Source organism: Carlito syrichta, unplaced genomic scaffold (assembly GCF_000164805.1).
Source record: "Carlito syrichta isolate Samal-C Ts95f unplaced genomic scaffold, Tarsius_syrichta-2.0.1 Scaffold306953, whole genome shotgun sequence".
NCBI lineage: Eukaryota > Metazoa > Chordata > Mammalia > Primates > Tarsiidae > Carlito > Carlito syrichta.
Window position 1 is genome coordinate 95,220 of NW_007251049.1, and position 19,801 is coordinate 115,020.

The 19,801-nt window shown below is 46.5% G+C and overlaps 1 protein-coding gene and 1 pseudogene across 2 annotated transcripts in view; both read left to right on the forward strand.

Annotated features, from left to right (window-relative positions):
• LOC103265975 (zinc finger protein 555) overlaps positions 1-14,844 on the forward strand; it is a 32,507-nt gene extending 17,663 nt beyond the window's left edge. The window contains 6 exon segments of the mRNA XM_021715291.1: positions 2,111-2,335; positions 9,123-9,335; positions 9,947-9,974; positions 10,070-10,130; positions 13,125-14,561; positions 14,563-14,844. Coding sequence (XP_021570966.1) covers positions 2,111-2,335; positions 9,123-9,335; positions 9,947-9,974; positions 10,070-10,130; positions 13,125-14,561; positions 14,563-14,689 — 2,091 coding nt within the window. The 3' untranslated portion in view covers positions 14,690-14,844.
• On the forward strand, positions 2,083-19,185 carry LOC103265969 (annotated as a pseudogene). Its single transcript, XR_504670.2, has 2 exons — positions 2,083-2,409; positions 19,158-19,185. The product of XR_504670.2 is annotated as a reactive oxygen species modulator 1 pseudogene (transcript).
• Positions 19,186-19,801: the final 616 nt, after the last annotated feature.

Consider the following 19,801-nt stretch of genomic DNA (forward strand, 5'->3'; position numbering starts at 1 on the left):
AGCTCGGAAGTGGGGGGGGGTCTCAGGACAGGACGGCTCTGGGAGTCAAAGGACGGACAGAATCGGTCTCAGAATCGGACAGCTCTGCAGTGGGGTGGGGGTCTCAGCAGAGCTGCCCGCGGGCTGGGGTGGGGGGCGTCGCCCAGGCCCCCCCATCGGCAAAGGCAGCCCCGGCGTACAGGGGACTCCCTTCCCTAAATCCCAGCTGTCCTCCCTGGGATCACGGTGGTGGCTGTCCCCTCTGAGGCGCGAGATGCCTGCAGTCAGGGGGAAGGCTGCAATTCTGGCCCCTGGGTGGAAAAAGGAAGCTTTTCTCTCTCGCAGATTCTCTTCCCCAGTAACCTTTCCAGAGCCGAGCCCTGGAGTCCCACTGTTGTCACACAACAGAGAAGGACCCACCTGAGAAAGGACATCACGCAGGATGAAAAAATATGGGGAAGTCAGAGGACCCCTGTCCCGGGCGGGAGTGACTGCGCTTCAGACACACAGTGGGGACACAGGTCAGGGCCCTTGTCCCGAGAACATTTCTTTCTTTCTTTTCTTTTTTTTTTTTTTTTGAGTTGGAATCTCACTTTGTTGCCCAGGCTGGAGTGCAGTGACACACTCCCGGCCTCCACAGTCTCCACCTGCTGGGCTCAGGAGATCCTTCTGCCTCAGCCTTCCAAGTAGCCAGGACTGCAGGCGTGCACCATCATGCCTGGCTAAATTTTTGATTTTTTGTAGAGACGAGGTCTCACCAAGTTGCCCAGGCTGGATCCTGAGAACATTTCAAGGAGCAGGTGGTATGGGCATTCCTCCAGGTGTGATGGCTGGCCTAGACCCCTCCCTGGGCTTTTCACTAGTGGAAAAAAGGGTTTTTTTCCACTAGTTGTAGATACATTTTTTTTCAGTAAATATAACGTATGTTTAATAACTAGAGCCTTTGTTTCTCATGGAGCATATGTGGTAAGTTTCTCAGGTCTGTTCTTCATTCTTTTTCTTCTTTTTTTGTTAGTTTTTCAGGTGTGTTCTTTTTTAATTATTATAAAGATATGGGGTACAATTCAGGGTTAGGTATACAAACATTGATTATGCAGGTACCTACCTTCAGGTATGTTCTTTTGATGGCTAACACATGGGATCCAGGCTTAGCCTTGAAGATGTTACTGCAAAGCATCTCAGAGAAACAGAGAAAATCTCTTCCATTTTGCAGAGAAACCAATACATTTCCACAAAAATGCATTCCAGGGAAATACCCGTAGTTCTTGGCAGCTGAAGGATTTGTGATAGTGGGTGATTCTGTTTTGTTTTTAATTATCTGCAGTATCCTTTCCATAAACCTGCAATACAGTCTTTATGGCTCGTGAAATAGAGGAGAATACAACTAAAAACAATGTAGGTAACAATTTGTCGCTGCCCTGTGTCTTGAAGCGAGTGTCATCCGTGACTGCCCTGTGTGCCTGTCCTGGCACTGATCAGACCCCTCCAGACATGCAGGCCTCAGGACTCCCTGCCTCTCCTTTGAATTAGCTGGCCGTCCGCTGCAAATACTGGCATGGATGGGTTACTAGACTTTAAAATTCTCGTTGAACGTGAAGTAAACCCCAACTGTGCTTCAAGATGTTTTGTCTGAGCCAGGCTCGGTGGCTCAGCCTGTAATCCCGTGCCTTGGGAGACTGACCTGAGTGGATTGCCTGAGCCCATGGGTTCGAGACCTGCCTGGGCAACTTGGCGAGACCTCATCTCCACAATAAATCAAAAACTAGACAGGCATGGTAGCACGCCTGTAGTTCCAGCTACTTGGAAGGCTGAGGCGAGAGGATCGCCGGAGCCCAGCAGGTCGAGGCTACGGTGGCCGGGAACGGCCACTGCACTCCAGTCTGGGCGACAGAGTGAGACTCCGACTCAAAAAAAAAGAAAACTCTAAAGTCAATGCATATGATTTACCTATAATCACCTCAAGAGTTGTCAAAATCTACATGCATCCCCAACAGGGATACATTAAGAAAACAAAAATAAATTCTTGAGGAATAATGATAATGTGCATAACTGGATAAAGGTCAAACTGATTTTTAAGTGTTCAAAAAAGAATAATATGGCTTTCCGTGAGACGTAGCGCGGAGCGACCCAGCCAGCAAGCGAGATGCCGGTGGCCGTGGGCCCCTACGGACAGTCCCAGCCTAGCTGCTTCGACCGCGTGAAGATGGGCTTTGTGATGGGTTGCGCCGTGGGCATGGCGGCCAGGGCATTCTTCGGCACCTTTTCCTGTCTCAGGATCGGAATGCGGGGTCGGGAGCTGATGGGCGGCATTGGGAAAACCATGATGCAGAGTGGCGGCACCTTTGGCACATTCATGGCAATTGGGATGGGCATCCGATGCTAACCATGGTTGCCTACTATATCTACACCTTCCCATCAGCCCCAGCCCATGTACTATAATAAAACAAAGTCTGTAAGTAAAAAAAAAAAAAAAAAAAAAGAATAATATAAGTGGTGTGAATCTCACTGTTTTCTCCAGAGGATTAGGTACAGATCAGACACAGCAAGTACTCACTCCAGGTCAATACTAGAGATCGAATCTAGTAGAAGATGAACACATATACTAGAAAAGAAAAAAATGGGCCAGGCGCAGTGGCTCAAGCATATAATCCTAGCACTTTTGGAGGCCAAGGTAAGAGGGGTGCCTGAGCCTGCGGGTTTGAGACTAGCCTGAGCAACATGGTGAGATCTTGTCTCTACAATAAATCAAAAAATTAGCTGGGTGTGGCGACGTGCACCTGTGGTTCCAGCTACTTGGAAAGCTGGGGTGGAAGGGTCACCTGAGCCCAACAGGTCAAGGCTGTGGTGGCTGTGAGCATGCCACTGCACTCCAGTCTGTGTCACAGAGTGAGACTGATTAAAAAAAAATAATTAACATATACAGTCAGGTGTGGTGGCTCACGCCCATAACCCCAGCACTTTGGGAGGCAGAAGTGAGAGGATTGCCTGAGCCCAGGGGTTCAAGACCAGCCTGGACAACATGGCGAGACCGTGTCTTTACAATAAATCAAAAAAGTAGCCGGGTGTGGTGGTACACACCTGTGGTTCCAGTACTTGGAAGGCTGAGGTGGAAGGATCTCCTGAGTCCAGCAGGTCGAGGCTGCGGTGGCCGTGAGCGTGCCACTGCACTTCAGCCTAGGTGACAGAGTGAGACTCCTACTTAAAAAAAAAAAGAAATATTAAAAATAATCCTCAGGCCGAGAGTGGTGGCTCACGCCTATAATCCTAGCAATTCGGGAGGCCAAGGTGAGAGGATTGCCTGAGCCTATGGGTTTGAGACCCGCCTGGGCAACTTGGCAAGACCTCATCTCTACATAAATCAGAATATTAGCCAGGCATGATGGCGATTACCTGTAGTTCCAGCTCCTTGGAAGACTGAGGCGGAAGGATCGCCTGAGCCCCGCAGGTTGAGGCTGCGGTGGCCGTGAGCCCAGGACGTAGAGACTGCAGTGAGCCGTGATCGTGCCACTGCACTCCAGCCTGGACAACAAAGTGAGAATCCAACTCAAATCATCACCCATCATCATCATTTTGAGTCAAGGTCTCACTTTATTGCCCAGGCTGGAGTGCAGTGGCACAATCACAGCTCACTGCAGTCTCTATGTCCTGGGCTCAAGTGATCTTTCTACCCCAGCCTTCCAAATAGCTGGGACTACAGGCACGTGCCACCACGCCCGGCTAATTTTTTCTTTCTTTTTTTTTTTGTAGAGACGAGGTTCTGCTATTCTACCAAGGCTGGTCTCAAACTTCGGGGCTCAAGCCATCCTCCCACCTCAGCCTCCCAAAGTGCTGGGATGACAGGCGTGAACCACTGCACTTGACCATCAATATTTTGAATTTTACAAGTCACACATGTTATCATTTACTTTTATAATTATAGTTATGCGTATATGTATATATTGTTTATTGTGTGCGTATATACATATTGTTTTCAGACAATTTAGGTATCAATTTGCAGTGTTTTCTCAAATGGTAGTATTGTTGGTCTCTTTCTCTGCCTTACAGCCAGTCATTCACAGGCAAACACAGACGTGTGTGTGTGTCTGTGTGTGTGTGTGTGTGTGTGTGTGTGTGTGTATGTTTGTGCCTCTCAGTTCCCTTCACTGTCAAGTATCCCAGAGCACTTCTCTTTAGTTTGCTTACATGTTGTTCTCCAAACAAAAGTAAGATCCATTGCTCTGAAATAGTCATTAGCAAAATAATAAATAAATGAATGTGAGATTCATGTAGTTCAGCATTTTTCTGTTTTATTCAGTGTTGTAGCCTAGTGCCTGCGTATACTGGGGCCTACATAAATCTTCCTAAATGAAGGAGCCAGAGTAGGGTCTTTATTTCATTTTATTTTTTTTGAGTTGGAGTCTTACTCTTGTTGCCCAGACTGGAGTGCAGTGGCCACTCCCGGCCACCGCAGCCTCAACCTGCTGGGCTCCGGCGATCCTCCCGCCTCAGCAGAGTGGGGTCTTTAAACGGAGCCGTCCCGTGTGTGGCTCAGGCTTTGCCGGGTGGGAGCGTGAGTATGTGAGGATGGGCAGGGTGTTTTCTTCGAATACCCTCCTTGGTGCTCAGCAGAAATAAGCTCATCTCAATACACGGGGAACTAACAGTCCCAATGATAAAATGGCAAGGTTTGGGGAAAGAAAGTGCGGGCGTTGGGGTTCAGGCTTCGAGGAGAAACTGACCAGAACATTCTAGGCAGTCGATGTTATGAATCCACTCTGTTTCTGCAATTCCTCTGCTGTGAACTGGTTTTAGGAATGTCTGTTTTTCAGAGTTATAAGAATAGAAAAGCAGCCGGGCTCAGTGGCTCAGTCTGTAGTCCCGCGCCTTTGGGAGGCTGAGGCGAGTGGATGGCCTGAGCCCGTGGGTTCGAGACCCGCCTGGGCAGGCGAGACCTCATCTCTACAATAAATCAAAAAATCAGCCGGGCGTGGTAGCGCGCGCCTGTAATTCCGGCTACTCGGAAGGCTGAGGCGGAAGGATCGCTGGAGCCCAGCAGGTCGAGGCTGCGGTGGCCAGGAGCGGCCACTGCACTCCAGTCTGAGCGACAGTGAGACTCCAACTCAAAAAAACCCAAACAAACAAAGAATAGAAAAGCAAATGTGTATAGGCACTCAGTTGACAGCTCCTTAGAAAAGTTGGCATTGCAAAAAGTGTGGTGGTATTTGATGCTTTCCAACTAGGTGTGTCAGGAGACCCCGGGCCCATCAGGCAGACTCCCAGGACAGCATCTAATGAACTCGTGGCTGTGACTGATGATCAAGGCATGGAGCCACTCAGCCGTGACAGTACATGTGGCGTCCAGCGGAAGCCAGGCTGAGGGTTACGGTTCCCAGGGTCCTCCCCCGCGGAGGCACTCGGGAAGTACTGAGTTTCCCCAGCAACATGTCAGGACACCATGTGGGAAATGTTAGCAGCCTGTTGGAGACTCAGTTACCAGGTTCTTTTTTTTTTTTTTTTTTTTTAATTTTTTACTTTAAAGATGTGGGGTAAAATTCGTACAGGTAAAGTTTAGGCCTCCCTTTGGTCCCCACTTTGCCTGGTTGGAGTTGCCAGGTTCTTAAAAGCTGGGACGAGTCACGTGGGCATCCCCAAGGGGTCAGACTCTCTGGACGGGAGCAGATCTTCAGCATAAATGCATTCGATACACAGTCGAGGCACAGTGAGCCACTCCTGTCTGGGTGCTGGAAACCTCCCAAATCCAGGTTCCCTCACACCGACCAAGGGCAGCTGTGTACATGGGGTTTTCTAGGTGAGGGACTCTCGGACCTGCAGGCTGGCACTTTCTTGCACAGTCCACACCCTAGGCCACTGGACAGGCGTCTTCGCAGCAAAATTACCATCAGAGGCCTTTATGAGGTGGGGCAAGACCCAGCTGCAGTACTGATTTCGGTTTTACCCTCTAGGGATCCTGGATTGAGCCAGGCGAATTCCATTGCCTGCAAAGGTCTTAGAGAACCAAGTGTCTTAAGCTTCTGTATCATTCCTTCCCCCATATTGTTATTTTTTGCTGGACGGAGGCATCAATTCCTGCACGGTGTGACTGTAGCCAGCAAGTTGAACTGACCTAAATGCCTGCCAGGGATGAGGCCATGCCCCAGATGCCTGGCACACGCAAAGGAAGTCCAGCCCAGAGGGCACACGCAGTCCCCACAGAAACACAGTTTGCCCCGGGCAGGGCATCCCAGGCAGGACAGACGCTGGTCAGGCAGTCAGGTTAGCAAGGCCCCCGGCGTAGCCGCCCACGGTGGGACCTCCAGTCCTGAGTCTCGGTGTAAACCACGTAATTCAGTTCAAGCTGGCACCGTGGCTCACGCCTGTCATCCTAGCACTTAGAGAGGCTGAGGTGGGAGGATGGCTTGAGGCCAGGCGTTTGAGACCAGCCTGGGCAACATAGCAAGGCCTCGTCTCTGCAGAATATTGAAACATGAGCCGGGGTGTGCCTGTAGGTCCAGCCCTTCTTCCCGAGGTGGAAGGATCACCGGAGCCCAGCAGGTTGAGGCTGCATGGCCCTGACCGCGCCCCTGCACGCCAGCCTGGGCGACAGACTGAGCCTCTGGCCCAAAAAAAATAAAAAGAAAAAAGAAATCTTGTTCATAGAGCTCATTAACAAACTAAAAACTACTTAAACTTGCAAATGTAGGCCCCATTTAAAGGTTGCCTCTCTTTTCACTTGTCTCTCTGAGCCTCCATTAGGTAAAAATCAGACAAGACCCATGAGGGAGTCCTAATCTTACTTCTGGTATGTAGAGTTTAAATTCCAACCCACGCACCATGGCAAAAAACAAGGAGGCTGTGCTCCACTAACACTTAAAAAAACTGAATGGGACGATCTCTGTTGCATTGGACGCGTGTTGAGGACACGCTGTTTTCTGCCGTTTTATCCTACATGTAAGTGCCGCGGCATTCCTGTCACTTAGAGCTTTGGAAGCCCAAGGGGCCCCGTGCTGTGGCAGCAAAATCCCCAGCTCTGCATTCGTCTCCACACAGCCGTAATCCCTGTGTGTCTCTGTCTTCGTGTGGCATTTTTCTCTTTTTTGTAAGGACACTTGTCATACTAAATTGGGGCCCAACCTTATGACATCATCTTAACTTTTTTGGGGTCAGAGTCTCACTCTCTCCCAGGCTGGAGGGCAGTGGCATGATCACGGATCACTGCAGCCTCCACCTCCTGGGTTCAGGCGGTCCTCCCGCCTCAGCCTCCCAAAGTGCTGAGATTGGAGGTGGGAACCACGGCACCCTCCTCAGCTGCTGTTTCACACCATGGACGACTCCGTAGCCACCCAGGCACCCATGGCTCACCCTCCCTACCCCTTCATCCCTCCTTCCCCCCAAACGATAATGCTTTTGCCGTATTTCGGTGAGTCACGGTCGTTCTAGAACATCCTCCTTCTGACGCCAGCTGTGTCAAGACCACCTCTGTGTCCAGCCCTTCGGTGTGTTTTAAGCCTCACTCGGGTTTGGCCCTGGGCTTCGTTTCTGTAAAGAAAGTTCCCTTAGTGTCATCCTTGTGGAATCGTCCTGACTAGCTGGGACTACAAGCATGTGCCGCCAGGCCTGGCTCATTTTTTGACTTTTTGCAGAGACAAGGTCTTATCACGTTGCCCAGGCTGATCTCCAACTCCTGGGCTCAAGTGATCCTCCTGCCTCAGCCTCCCAAAGTGCTAGGATGACAGGTGTGAGCCACTGTGCTCGAATACTTTTTTATGGCCCTGGTGGAAGGAGCTGTTTTGGCATCGTGTAGCCTTAGTGTGCATTGTGTGTGCATATGTGTGCGTGTGTGCGAGAGAGAGTGAGAGATACTGACTCAGACTCAGAATTGTTTGGCTCCAACACTAATGCTCAGGCGTGTAGGAATGTGTGGAGGCCAGAGTTCCCATGTCTTTTTTCCTCTTTCCTGAGGTCTCATTTCTCAGTAACATCCTGTTTCCATGAAAATGCAGAGAGAAAGTGGAAGCTGAGCCCATATGATTATTAAAATAAATTAAAATGAATGCTTCTTTAGAAGAATGTTTTCTCGCAGCCATCGGACCTAGAGTTTTTCAAGACACCGTGGCTCCATGGCCCGTGTTGCAAGTTTGTAAAGGGAACACAAGGAAAAGTTTCTGGTCCTTGGGTGTTCCCTCCCTCTTTCCCTCCCTCTTTCCCTCCCCCTTTCTCTTCTTTTCTTCTCCTTCTTGACAGGGTCTGGCACGATCACCCAGGCTGAAGGGCATTGGCATTATCATATCTCCCTCCAACCTTGAACTCCTGGGCTTAAGTGATCCTCCCACTTCAGCCTCCTGGATAACTAAGACTACAGGCATGCGCCACCACACCCAGCTAATTTTTTATTTTTTATCTTGCTATGTCGCCCCGGCTGGTCTCAAACTCCTGACCTCAAACAATCCTCCTGCTTTGACCTCTCAAAGTTCTGGGATTACAGGCATCAGCCACCATGCCTGGCCCCTTCAGTGTGGATTTTTTGAATCGGAGTCCCACTCCATTGCCCATAGCCACCGCAGCCTCATCGTTCCACCTCATCCTCCCAAGTAGCCGGAACTACAGGCGCATGCTCCCACACTCAGCTGATTTTTGATTCACGTAGAGACGAGGCCTCGCCAAGCTGCCCGGGCTGGTCTCGAACCTGAGGGCTCAGGCAATCCAGTCGCCTCGGCCTCCCAAAGTGCTGGGATGACAGGCTGAGCCACCGAGTCCAACCCTTCAGTGTTTTAAACCTCATTTAGGTTTGACTCTGTGCTTCATGTAGTGTGGAGTGAGGTGATATGCAGTACGGTAGGGGAGCAGCTAAAATAATTTGTGTGACAAGGGATTGATGGTTTTAAAATGCCAATATCTCTTGCATTTATATAGTGCTTGATATCTGCAGTGTCTTCCTTTTGATAGAAATAATTCTTGGCCAACATAAAAATGTAGAGGTAAGTTCAGTGTGTTAGTGGTGCCGTTAAATCTATGAGGCGGTGAGTGTAGCGGTCTGGCAGGGTAGATGCGTCACAGGGTAGAGGCCGGGAGACCACAGAATCTCATCTGAACGATGTAAGGGTTGAGTCCTGTCTCTTGAGCTGTCTGTCTCGACTGTCCTCCCATAAGCATGTTGGGTGTTTCAGGATGCTGTGGTGTTTGCGGATGTGGCTGTGGACTTCACCCTGGAGGAGTGGTCTCTGCTGGATTCTGCCCAGAGGAACCTCTACAGAGATGTGATGTTGGAAACCTTCCAGAACCTGGCCTCCATAGGTGAGAGCGACATCGTTCCTTCACTCAGTGATTTAAAGAACAGATATTTCCTACACATCAAACCTGTTCCAAGACTTGGAATGCGGGTAAATAAGACAGACATGGACACAACTGGCAGGGAGGTAGAATCGAATGATTTTTCAATGATAATGAGAATCTATGCAGTGCTAAACTGAGTTTTTCTTTCTGTACAGAAAGTTCCCTTAGTGTCATCATTGTGTAATAGGTCTCATGGGTCCAGTGAAGTTTGTTTTTGCAACCCAGCGAGAATTTTACTGTGTTTATTAAATTGCTTACCATTTTACATTTATTTTATTTCATTTTGTTTGTTTTTTTGAGTTGGAGTCTCACTCTGTCGCCCAGACTGGAGTGCAGTGACCGCTCCCGGCCACCGCAGCCTCGACCTGCTGGGCTCCGGCGATCCTTCCGCCTCAGCCTTCCAAGTAGCTGGAACTACAGGCGTGCGCTACCACACCCAGCTTATTTTTTGATTTATTGTAGAGATGAGATCTCGCCAAGTTGCCCAGGCGGGTCTCGAACCCGTGGGCTCAGGCAATCCACTCACCTCAGCCTCCCAAAGGCGCGGGATTGTAGGCTGAGCCACCGAGCCCGGCTCCATTTTACATTTAAAAATGACCCCTTTGTGCTAGCTAACAGGTGCCTTCTTTAATATGATTTGTTCACTTTTTGGTTTCAGATGATGCAACTCAATTTAAAGTCAGCAGGTCAGTTTCTCGGAACGATATTTACGGAGGAAAAATACCCAAAGAACCTCAGAAGGCTGAGGTCATCAGAAGTGTTTCCTGGGCTTCCTTTTTAGGAAAATTTTGGGAAGACCTTAACATTGAAAGTCAACACACAAACCAGGGGCAAAATCTGAGGTGAGTTGCACTTAGGAGAGAAAGCAGTATTTTGGAAGAGAAACTGTGTGTCATAAAATTAGAAAACAAGCGAACAGAAAACGTATATAAACCTGGCTCCAAATTTGTTTATTCACAGAATGTTTACCAAAAAAAGTGTTTAAACATGACTGAGACATTGAGTGTTAGAAGCATAATTCAGTTGGAAACAATTATCAAGAAGCCCCATATAAAAGAAACACTGTTTTTCTTTTTTTCTTTTTTTGATATACGATACACCAGGCTTTCATTTCTTCTCTATATTATGATTGTGAGTTCCTGTGTAAGTTGACACTTACATGGAAAGGGAACACAAAATCCATTTTCAAATACATCAAAACAAAGCAAAACAAACACTTGAATAGACTTGATTCCCAAAGTGTCTTTTTTTTTCTTTTTTTGAGTTGGAGTCTCCTTCCGTCACCTAGGCTGGAGTGCAGTGGCATGCTCACAGCCACTGCAGCCTTGACCTGCTGGGCTCAGGCTATCCGTCCACCTCAGCCTTCCAATGCCCGGCTAGTTTTTTGATTTATGGTGGAAATGAGGTCTCATCAAGTTGCCCAGGCTGGTCTTGAACCCCTGGACTCAGGCAGCCCTCTCGCCTCCACCTTCCAAAGTGCTGGGATTACAGGCATGAGCCACCACGCCTGGCCAGAAACACTATTTTAACTCATTCACGACCGCTGACGTACTTTACATCATTCTAGATTCTGTTCCTGGTTGCCACTGACATGAATTTACCTCATTGTGGAAGACTGTCTTTTCACATTTATAACCCAAATAAAAATATGAAGTATGGAATGCTAGTGTCTGAGGCAAATACTAGATATGTCTGAAACTTTCAGTTGTATTGTGAAAAAGATGACAGTTTAGAAAAGACCACTTCACTTGTGCTTAACAACAGAAGTTTGCAGCAACCAGCTTCAAATTTTTTTTATTTTCACCTGCTCTCAGTATTAGGAAAGTGAAAATTTTGTCAGTTTCAAATGTGTTAATAATACCAGTGGTCAGACCCTCTTCCAGAGCATTCCATTTATACCACTTCCAAACAATTCAGATCACTTGCTTCCAAGAACATGTAAGAATGCATCCTGCAGTCAAACCCTATGAATGCAAGCTATGTGGGAAAGCTTTCTGTTGCCACATGTCCTTACCAAAACACTTGAGAAGGCACACTGTGCGGAGAAACTCTGTGAATGCAAGCAGTGTGGGAAAGCTTTCAGTTGGCCTGAGCTTGTGCAACAACACGTGAGAACACACACTGCAGAGAAATCCTGTGAGTGTAAGGAATGTGGGAAAGTCTTCAAATGGCCGTCGTCTTTACCGATACATATGAGACTGCACACTGGAGAGAAGCCTTATAAATGTAAGCGTTGTGGGAAAGCATTTAACTGTTCCTCATCCTTAAGAAGACATATGAGACTACACTACAGAAAAACACTGTGAGTGTAACGTGGAACCTCCTCCAGCAAATGAACTCTTGTACAATGCTTCAGAAACCTCACACCAGGAGAGAGATCTTCTGAAAGCTGTAACTATGGTATTACCTTTATGAATACCTCACCCTTAATCACATAAGGACACACAAGGAGTATATTCATAGTTCATTTACCATAAACATTTAGGTGAAAAATCTCTAAGCACTCTTAAGTATACATTTTGACAGATCTCTTTAAGAATATTGTTCAAGCCAGGCTTGGTGGCTCAACCTGTAATCCCATGCTTTGGGAGGCTGAGGTGAGTGGATTGCCTGAACCTGTGGGTTTGAGACCCGCCTGGGCTACTTGGTGAGACCTCATCTCTACAATAAATTAAAAAATCAGCTGGGCATGGTAGCACGTGCCTGTAATTCCAGCTACTCGGAAGGCTGAGGCGGAAGGATCACTGGAACCCAGCAGGTCGAGACTGTGGTGGCCGAGAGCGGCCACTGCACTCAAGTCTGGGCGACAGAGTGAGACTTCAACTCAAAAAAAGAAAGAAAAGAAAAAAAATATATACATACACACACACACACACACACACACACACACACACACACACACACACACACACATATATATCACTCAGTAAGTAAAATGTTTATCCTTACTGGATGACTTGAAGTGTATTTTTGATATGCAAGTCGTTTTAATTTTCATTTAGTTTCTTTCTTTCTTTCTTTCTTTTTGAGTCAGAGTCTCACTCTGTTGCCAAGACTGGAGTGGCTTGCTCACGGCCACTGTAGCCTCAAGCTGCTGGGCTCAGGTGATCCTTCTGCCTCAGCCTTCGAGTAGCTGGAACTACAGGTGTACCCAGATCATTTTTTGATTTATTGTAGAAATGAGGTCTTGCCAAGTTGCCCAGGCTGGTCTTGAACCCCTGAGCTCAGGCAATCCTCTCTCCTCTGCTTCCCAAAGTGCTGGGATGACAAGTATGAACCACTGCACCCAGCTTATTTGGTTTCTTTTTTTTTCTACCCAGGCTGGAGTGCAGTGGCATGCTCATGGCTATTGCAGCCTCGACCTGTTGGGCTCAAGTGATCCTTGTGTCTCAGCCTTCCAGGTAGCTGGGGCTACAGACATGCACCACCATGCCCAGCTGATTTTTTGATTTATTGTAGAGATGAGGTCTCACCAAGTTGCCTAGGCTGGTCTCGAATCCGTGGGCTTGGCAGTCCTTTCACCTTGGCCTCCCAAAGTGCTAGGATTATAGGTGTGAGCCACCGCATGGCCTATTTAGTTTCTTAAATTGTTCTGTAAGTAAGGGGTTATCAAAATAGTAACACCTTAGAATTTTGTTGGTTTTTACTGGTTTAATGTGACAGATATGTCTCTTACCTATTAGAATTTCTATGTGTTGTTACTGAGAGTATTATTTTGGGTAAAAACCCTACATTTTCACTGAAAATGGTTAAAATGTAATCCTCCTACTTAGTAATAAATATTAACGTGTTGTCATTAAGCCAGCCATCCATAACATGCTTCTTATTTTCAATAGAAACTATATGGTGGAGAGACTCTATGAAAGCAGTGGTGAATGTGGAGAAGTCTTCAGCCAGATTCCAAATCTTAATCTGTGCAAGGAAATTCTCGCTGGAGGAAAACAATGTGAACACCACGCGTATGAAAAAGTCTTCATGCCTCACTCGTCCCTCAAGAGCCACATGACAGTTCACACTGGACATAAACCGTATCCGTGCCAGGAATGTGGGCAGGTCTACAGTTGTCGTTCACACCTGAGAACTCATATGAGAACCCATAAAGGAGAGAGACCTTATGCGTGTGAGTTATGCGGGAAGACCTTTCCTCGGACTTATTCCCTCAACCGTCATATAAGGATTCACACTGCGGAGAAAACCTACGAATGTAAGCAATGTGGGAAAGCGTTCATTGATTTTTCAAGTCTCACTAGTCACCTAAGAAGTCACACTGGAGAGAAGCCATATAAATGTAAGGAATGTGGGAAAGCTTTTAGTTACTCCTCAACTTTTCGAAGACATATGATCACACACACTGGAGAGAAGCCCTACAAATGTAGGGAATGCGGGGAAGCCTTCAGTTATTCCTCAACTTTCCGAAGACACATGATATCACACACTGGAGAGAAGCCACATAAATGTAAGGAATGTGGGGAAGCCTTCAGTTACTCCTCAGCTTTCCGAAGACACATGATAGCACACACTGGAGAGAAGCCCTACAAATGCAAACAATGTGGGAAAACCTTCATTTATCTTCAGTCCTTTCGAAGACATGAAAGGATTCACACTGGCGAGAAACCTTACGAATGCAAGCAGTGTGGGAAAAGCTTCATTTATCCGCAGTCCTTTCGAAGACATGAAAGAACTCACGGTGGAGCGAAACCCTATGAGTGTAACCAGTGTGGGAAGACATTCGGTCATCCTTCATCCTTTCGAGGCCACCTGAGAGTGCACACTGGAGAGAAGCCCTATGAGTGCAAGCAATGTGGGAAAACTTTTAACTGGCCCATCTCTTTACGAAAACATATGAGAACACATACTAGAGAGAAACCGTACGAATGTATTCAGTGTGGGAAAGCCTTCAGTTTGTCTGCTTGCTTTCGAGAACATGTGCGAATGCATCCTGAAAACAAGTCCTATGAATGCAAGCTATGTGGGAAAGCTTTCTATTGCCACATATCCTTGCAGAAACACATGAGAAGGCACACCGCAGAGAAACTCTATGAATGCAAGCAGTGTGGGAAAACTTTCAGTTGGCCTGAGCTTTTGCAACAACACGTGAGAACACACACTGTGGAGAAACCCTACGAATGTAAGGAATGTGGGAAAGTCTTCAAATGGCCGTCATCTTTACCGATACATATGAGACTGCACACTGGAGAGAAGCCTTATAAATGTAAGCATTGTGGGAAAGCATTTAACTGTTCCTCATCCTTAAGAAGACATGTGAGAATACACTACAGAAAAACACTGTGAGTGTAATGCACAACATCCTCCAGCAAATGAGCTCTTGTACAATGCTTCAGAAATCTCACACCAGGAGAGAGATCTTCTGAAAGTTGTAACTATGGTATTGCCTTTATGAATGCCTCACCCTTAAACACATAAGGACACACAAGGAGTATATTTATAGTTCATTTGCCATAAATATTTAAGTGAAAAATCTCTAAGTACTCTTAGGCATGCTACATATGTTTTGACAGATCTCTTTAAAAATATTCAGAGCTGGGCTCGGTGGCTCAGCCTGTAATCCCGTGCCTTTGGGAGGCTGAGGTGAGTGGATTGCCTGAGCCCGCGGGTTCGAGACCTGCCTGGGCAACTTGGCGAGACCTCATCTCTACAATAAATAAAAAAAATTAGCCGGGCGTGGTAGCACGCACCCGTAGTTCCAGCTACTCGGAAGGCTGAGGCGGAAGGATCGCCGGAGCCCAGCAGGTCGAGGCTGTGGTGGCCGGGTGCCACGGCCCTCCAGCCTGGGTGACAGAGTGAGACTCCAACTCAAAAAATATATATACATATTATTCAGTAAATAAAACACTTATCTTTGCTGTTTGTTGGACTCATGGATGACTTGAAGTATAGGTTTTGACTTTTACTTAGTTTCTTAAATTTTTTGATAAGTAAGGGATTGTCAGAATAATGACACCTTGGATTTTTTTTAACTTCATGTGACAGATATATCCCCATTATAATTTCTACCTGTTGTTACTGGAGAATTAATTTATTGACCAGAGTAGACTTATTCCATTTTCCCTTCTAAAAAATAATTGGCAGAAATGTATGATTATGCGAAGTTCTTCAAAGAGTATAGTCTTTGGACAATAGGCTTTGACTTAAGAGATATGTGTGCTATAACAATGAAATCTAGAGTTGGAGATAGTTCTTCTGGATTGCATTATGTCATTGTGGGTAATGGTAGGAACTGCATTTGCTGGAAACCCTTTCCTTTATGGTTCTGTGTTATTCCATGTTCAAGTTTATCAGTAACCTAACTTGCATGTGATTTGGAAGGAAGAAGTAAAGAAGTTATAACAGGGTTCAGGGGCTGCAATAAAGGAGATAAGTGCATGGTGACTTTGTGGATGTTGCCAACATTCAGCTAATTTTCTGGATTCTTGGCCCTCCTGATTGAGAGTATCATCAAAACAAACACGAAGTGCTTGATTTCCATTTTGTCATAGGTAGAGTTCCACAGACATCTCTGTGAGGGTGGCATCAAGGATACATATGTGTGGTTAGGCACCCACAGCTCAGATTTCCCTTCAAACTGTACATGATCTCCTGACCACTGACTTGGGCTGTCATGGTTGGCAATCTCTGATATACTGTTTCCCCTCTAGTTTTTTTTTTTTTTTTTTGAGTTGGAGTCTCACCCTGTTGCCCAGACTGGAGTGCAGTGGCACACTCCCAGCCACTGCAGCCTTGACCTGCTGGGCTCTGGCGATCCTTCCACCTCAGCCTTCCAAAGAGCCAGAACTACAGGCGTGCGCTACCATGCCTGGCTGATTTTTTATTTATTGTAGAGACGAAGTCTTGCCAAGTTGCCCAGGCAGGTCTCGAACCTGTGGGCTCAGGCAATCCACTCGCCTCAGCCTCCCAAAGTGCTAGGATGACAGGCTGAGCCACCGAGCCCAGCCTCCCTCTAGAACGCAACATATTTGTATAAGATCTGATTTGTGTAGTGCGCACTTGTTCTCTTAATACTCCTAGTGGCTCGGTGATCCGGATTCCAACACACAAGCTAGAGTGTTTCAACCAAACAAGAAAAACACATGGGACTTTGTTACCCTATTGTATTTTTAAGTGTGCTGACCCAGTTCTGAGTGAGAATAAATATTTTCCTCTCATTAATATGTGACGAGATTTTTGTTACTCAAAGCTGAATGCAATTCCCTGATATGGGGCTTACTATGTATAATTATCACTAAAATCCCTTTTTTTTTTTGAGTTGGAGTCTCACTCTGTCGCCCAGACTGGAGTGCAGTGGCCCAACTCAAAAAATATATATTTTTCGACCTGCTGGGCTCCGGCGATCCTTCCGCCTCAGCCTTCCAAGTAGCTGGAACTACAGGCGCATGCTACCATGCCTGGCTCATTTTGATTTATTGTAGAGATGAGGTCTCACCAAGTTGCCCAGGTGGGTCTCAAGCCTGCGGGCTCAGGCAATCCACTCACCTCAGCCTCCCAAAGGTGCGGGATTACAGGCTGAGCCACCGAGCCCGGCTTAAAATGCATTTTTAAAGGAATACGTTATATGGACATTTCTTAGAAATATCCTACATCCTGTATTTTCAAGTTAGGTGTATACTAACTGAATTAATCTCCTAGGATGGTTGTAGGGAAGTACAAAAATCGGGTCTCCTAGGAAGTCAGAAATGCTTTGCTTCACAGTTCTGGAATCCAAAGTTCAAAAACAAGGTGTTGGCCGGACCAGGCTCCCTCTGAAGATGCTGGGGGAAGGATCTGTCTCAGCCTTCACCGACTCCTGGAAGTTCCTTGACTTTGGCGGTGTAAACTCGAATTTTCTCATGGCATTCTCCCCGTGTGCATGTCTGTCTCTTCATATGGTGTTCTTTTTATGCATACAGCACTCATGTTGGGTTATGACGTATCATAACCAATTACATCTACAACAACTGTATTTCCAAATAAAGCCACACACTGAGTTGTCTGGAGGGCTAGGGATTCAACAACTCACCCCATACACTAGCAAATGTTTTTCTCTTTGCTTTTCAATTACTGAGACAATTATTCACTATGAATTTCAAGTCCATTTTGTAATTTTATTAATTTAAGCATGATATGTAGTGAATCAGTATTATCAGGTATATACAGAAGTAAAGCTGGTTGGGCTCGGCGGCTCAGCCTGTAATCCCAGCACTTTGGGAGGATGAGGTGAGTGGATTGCCTGAGTCCACGGGTCCGAGACCTGCCTGGGCAACTTGACGAAACCTCATCTCTACAATAAATCAAAAATTAGCCAGGCGTGGTAGCGCATGCCTGTAGTTCCAGCTACTTGGAAGGCTGAGGTGGAAGGATCGCTGGAGCCCAGCGGGTCAAGGCTGCAGCAGCCAGGAGCGGCCACTGCACTCCAGTTGGAGTGACAGAGTGAGACTCCAACTCAAAAAAAAAAAAAAGTAAAGCTATTTTTATCATGCAAATTTTATTTTTGTTATATATTTATGGCATTTGGCATGAAAATGATTTCTTACTCATTGTTAATACAGAGGATGCCAAAAATATGTACACATTTTAAGAAAAACTGTATGAAAATTGTAATATTCAATATACATATACCAGTAACAAAAGATGAATACAAGTCACATTTGACTTCTGCAGTTATAAGAGTTGCTCAAAGTGGTTACCATCAGTGTCCAGACTGATGATGATTTGGCAAACTTTTGTCAGACTTCTGATTATGGCAAACAAAATAATACATAGATAAATCACTTAAACAATGCATACTTTTTTTGGCACCCCCAGTATATATTTTTTACAAAAGCCTAAGTCAGGGTTTTTGCCAAAACCACCAGAATCATACTGGTAGTAAAAAATTTTCAAAATAAAATAAACGGAGCCAGGCTCGGTGGCTCAGCCTGTAATCCCGTGCCTTGGGGAGGCCGAGGTGAGTGGATTGCCTGAGCCTGCAGGTTTGAGACCCGCCTGGACAACTTGGTGAGACCTCATCTCTACAATACTCAAAAAAAAAAAAATTAGCCGGGCGTGGTAGCGCACAACTGTAGTTCCGGCTACTCGGAAGGCTGAGGCGGAAGGATCGCCGGAGCCCAGCAGGTCGAGGCTGCGGTGGCCGGGAGCAGCCACTGCACTCCAGTCTGGATGATAGAGTGAGACCCCAACTCAAAAAAGACAAAAACAAAAACAAAAGTGATTTGATGATCATTGTGTCTCATTTAAACCCTCCTCTGCCATCATTCCCTCTTATACAAATGAAGAAAGTCAAGTACAGGGAGCCGCAGAGTCTTATAAAATCATGTCGCTCATGGATGAACAAATCATTCAAGTTTGAAGGGTTAATCTGTGTTTAACCTGTACTGGGCATCGTCGGAACTTAAATTTAGAGCACTGGAAAGCATGTATAATTGCTCTATTTTACTAACAGGGAATCACATTTTGTGAAAATCCTCCTAAGTGGTCAGGCACGGTGGCTGACACCTGTCATTCCAGCAGTCTGAGAAGCTGAGGTGGGAGGACTGCTCGAGCCCGGTCTTGAGTTCAAGACCAGCCTGAGTAATATAGTGAGACCTTGTCTCAAAAAAAGACTCCTAAAGTTATACGGCTTTCCTTTTCAGGCAGGCTAGCTAGCTTAGGCATGTAGGGGGTGGAAAATTACTGAGCAGAAGGTTAAGAAACTTCCTGTAAATTGTAACTGATGGGATGCTGACATGACATCCCCTGATTTGTAACCAACAGGAAACCAACACAACTTCCTATGACTTGTAACTGACAGACTAACAACAAATGACAGAAGTCAGCATTCTCCATCCTGGGACCCCTCTTCCTCTTGGACATCCTCCTCATTCCCCTTTTTGAAGTGTATTTAAGTTCAAATCAAAGTTCTTTCATTTGCTTTCTGTGACTCGTCCTGGAATTTTTTCCTTTGACGGAGTCGACAGCCTGGTATCGGATATGGGTTGATGATCACCGTTCTCAGGAAGACTTCCATGTCCCTAAGAAGACAGACATGGCAGCATGCTGGACCTAACGCAGGAACACTGTCTCTCTCGCTGAGGCAATCCTTATCAAGCCTGCTGCCACCACTTTGCTTGTTTTGAGTCAGGGGTCTCACTGTCACCCAGGCTGGAGTGCAGGGGCATGGTCATGGCTCACTACAGTCCCAACCTCCTAGGCTCAAGCAATCCTCCCTCCTCAACCTTTCGAGGAGCTGCCACTACAGGCATGCACTGCCATGCCTGGCTAATTTTTAAATTTTTTTTGTAGAGATGAGGTCTCACTGCATTGCCCAGGCTGGTCTTGAACTCCTGGGCTCAAGCGATCGTTCAACCTCAGCTTCCCAAAGCTCTGGGATGACAGACGCGAGCCACCACACTTGGTCTCACCATCACTTTGACATGATGTGAAAAAGTCAAACTAAAATATCAGTGGTCGGAGGTGGAGTATTCAAGTACCAAAGGGCACAAGAGTTTTTGGTTTTTTGTTTTTAATTTGGGGATGATGG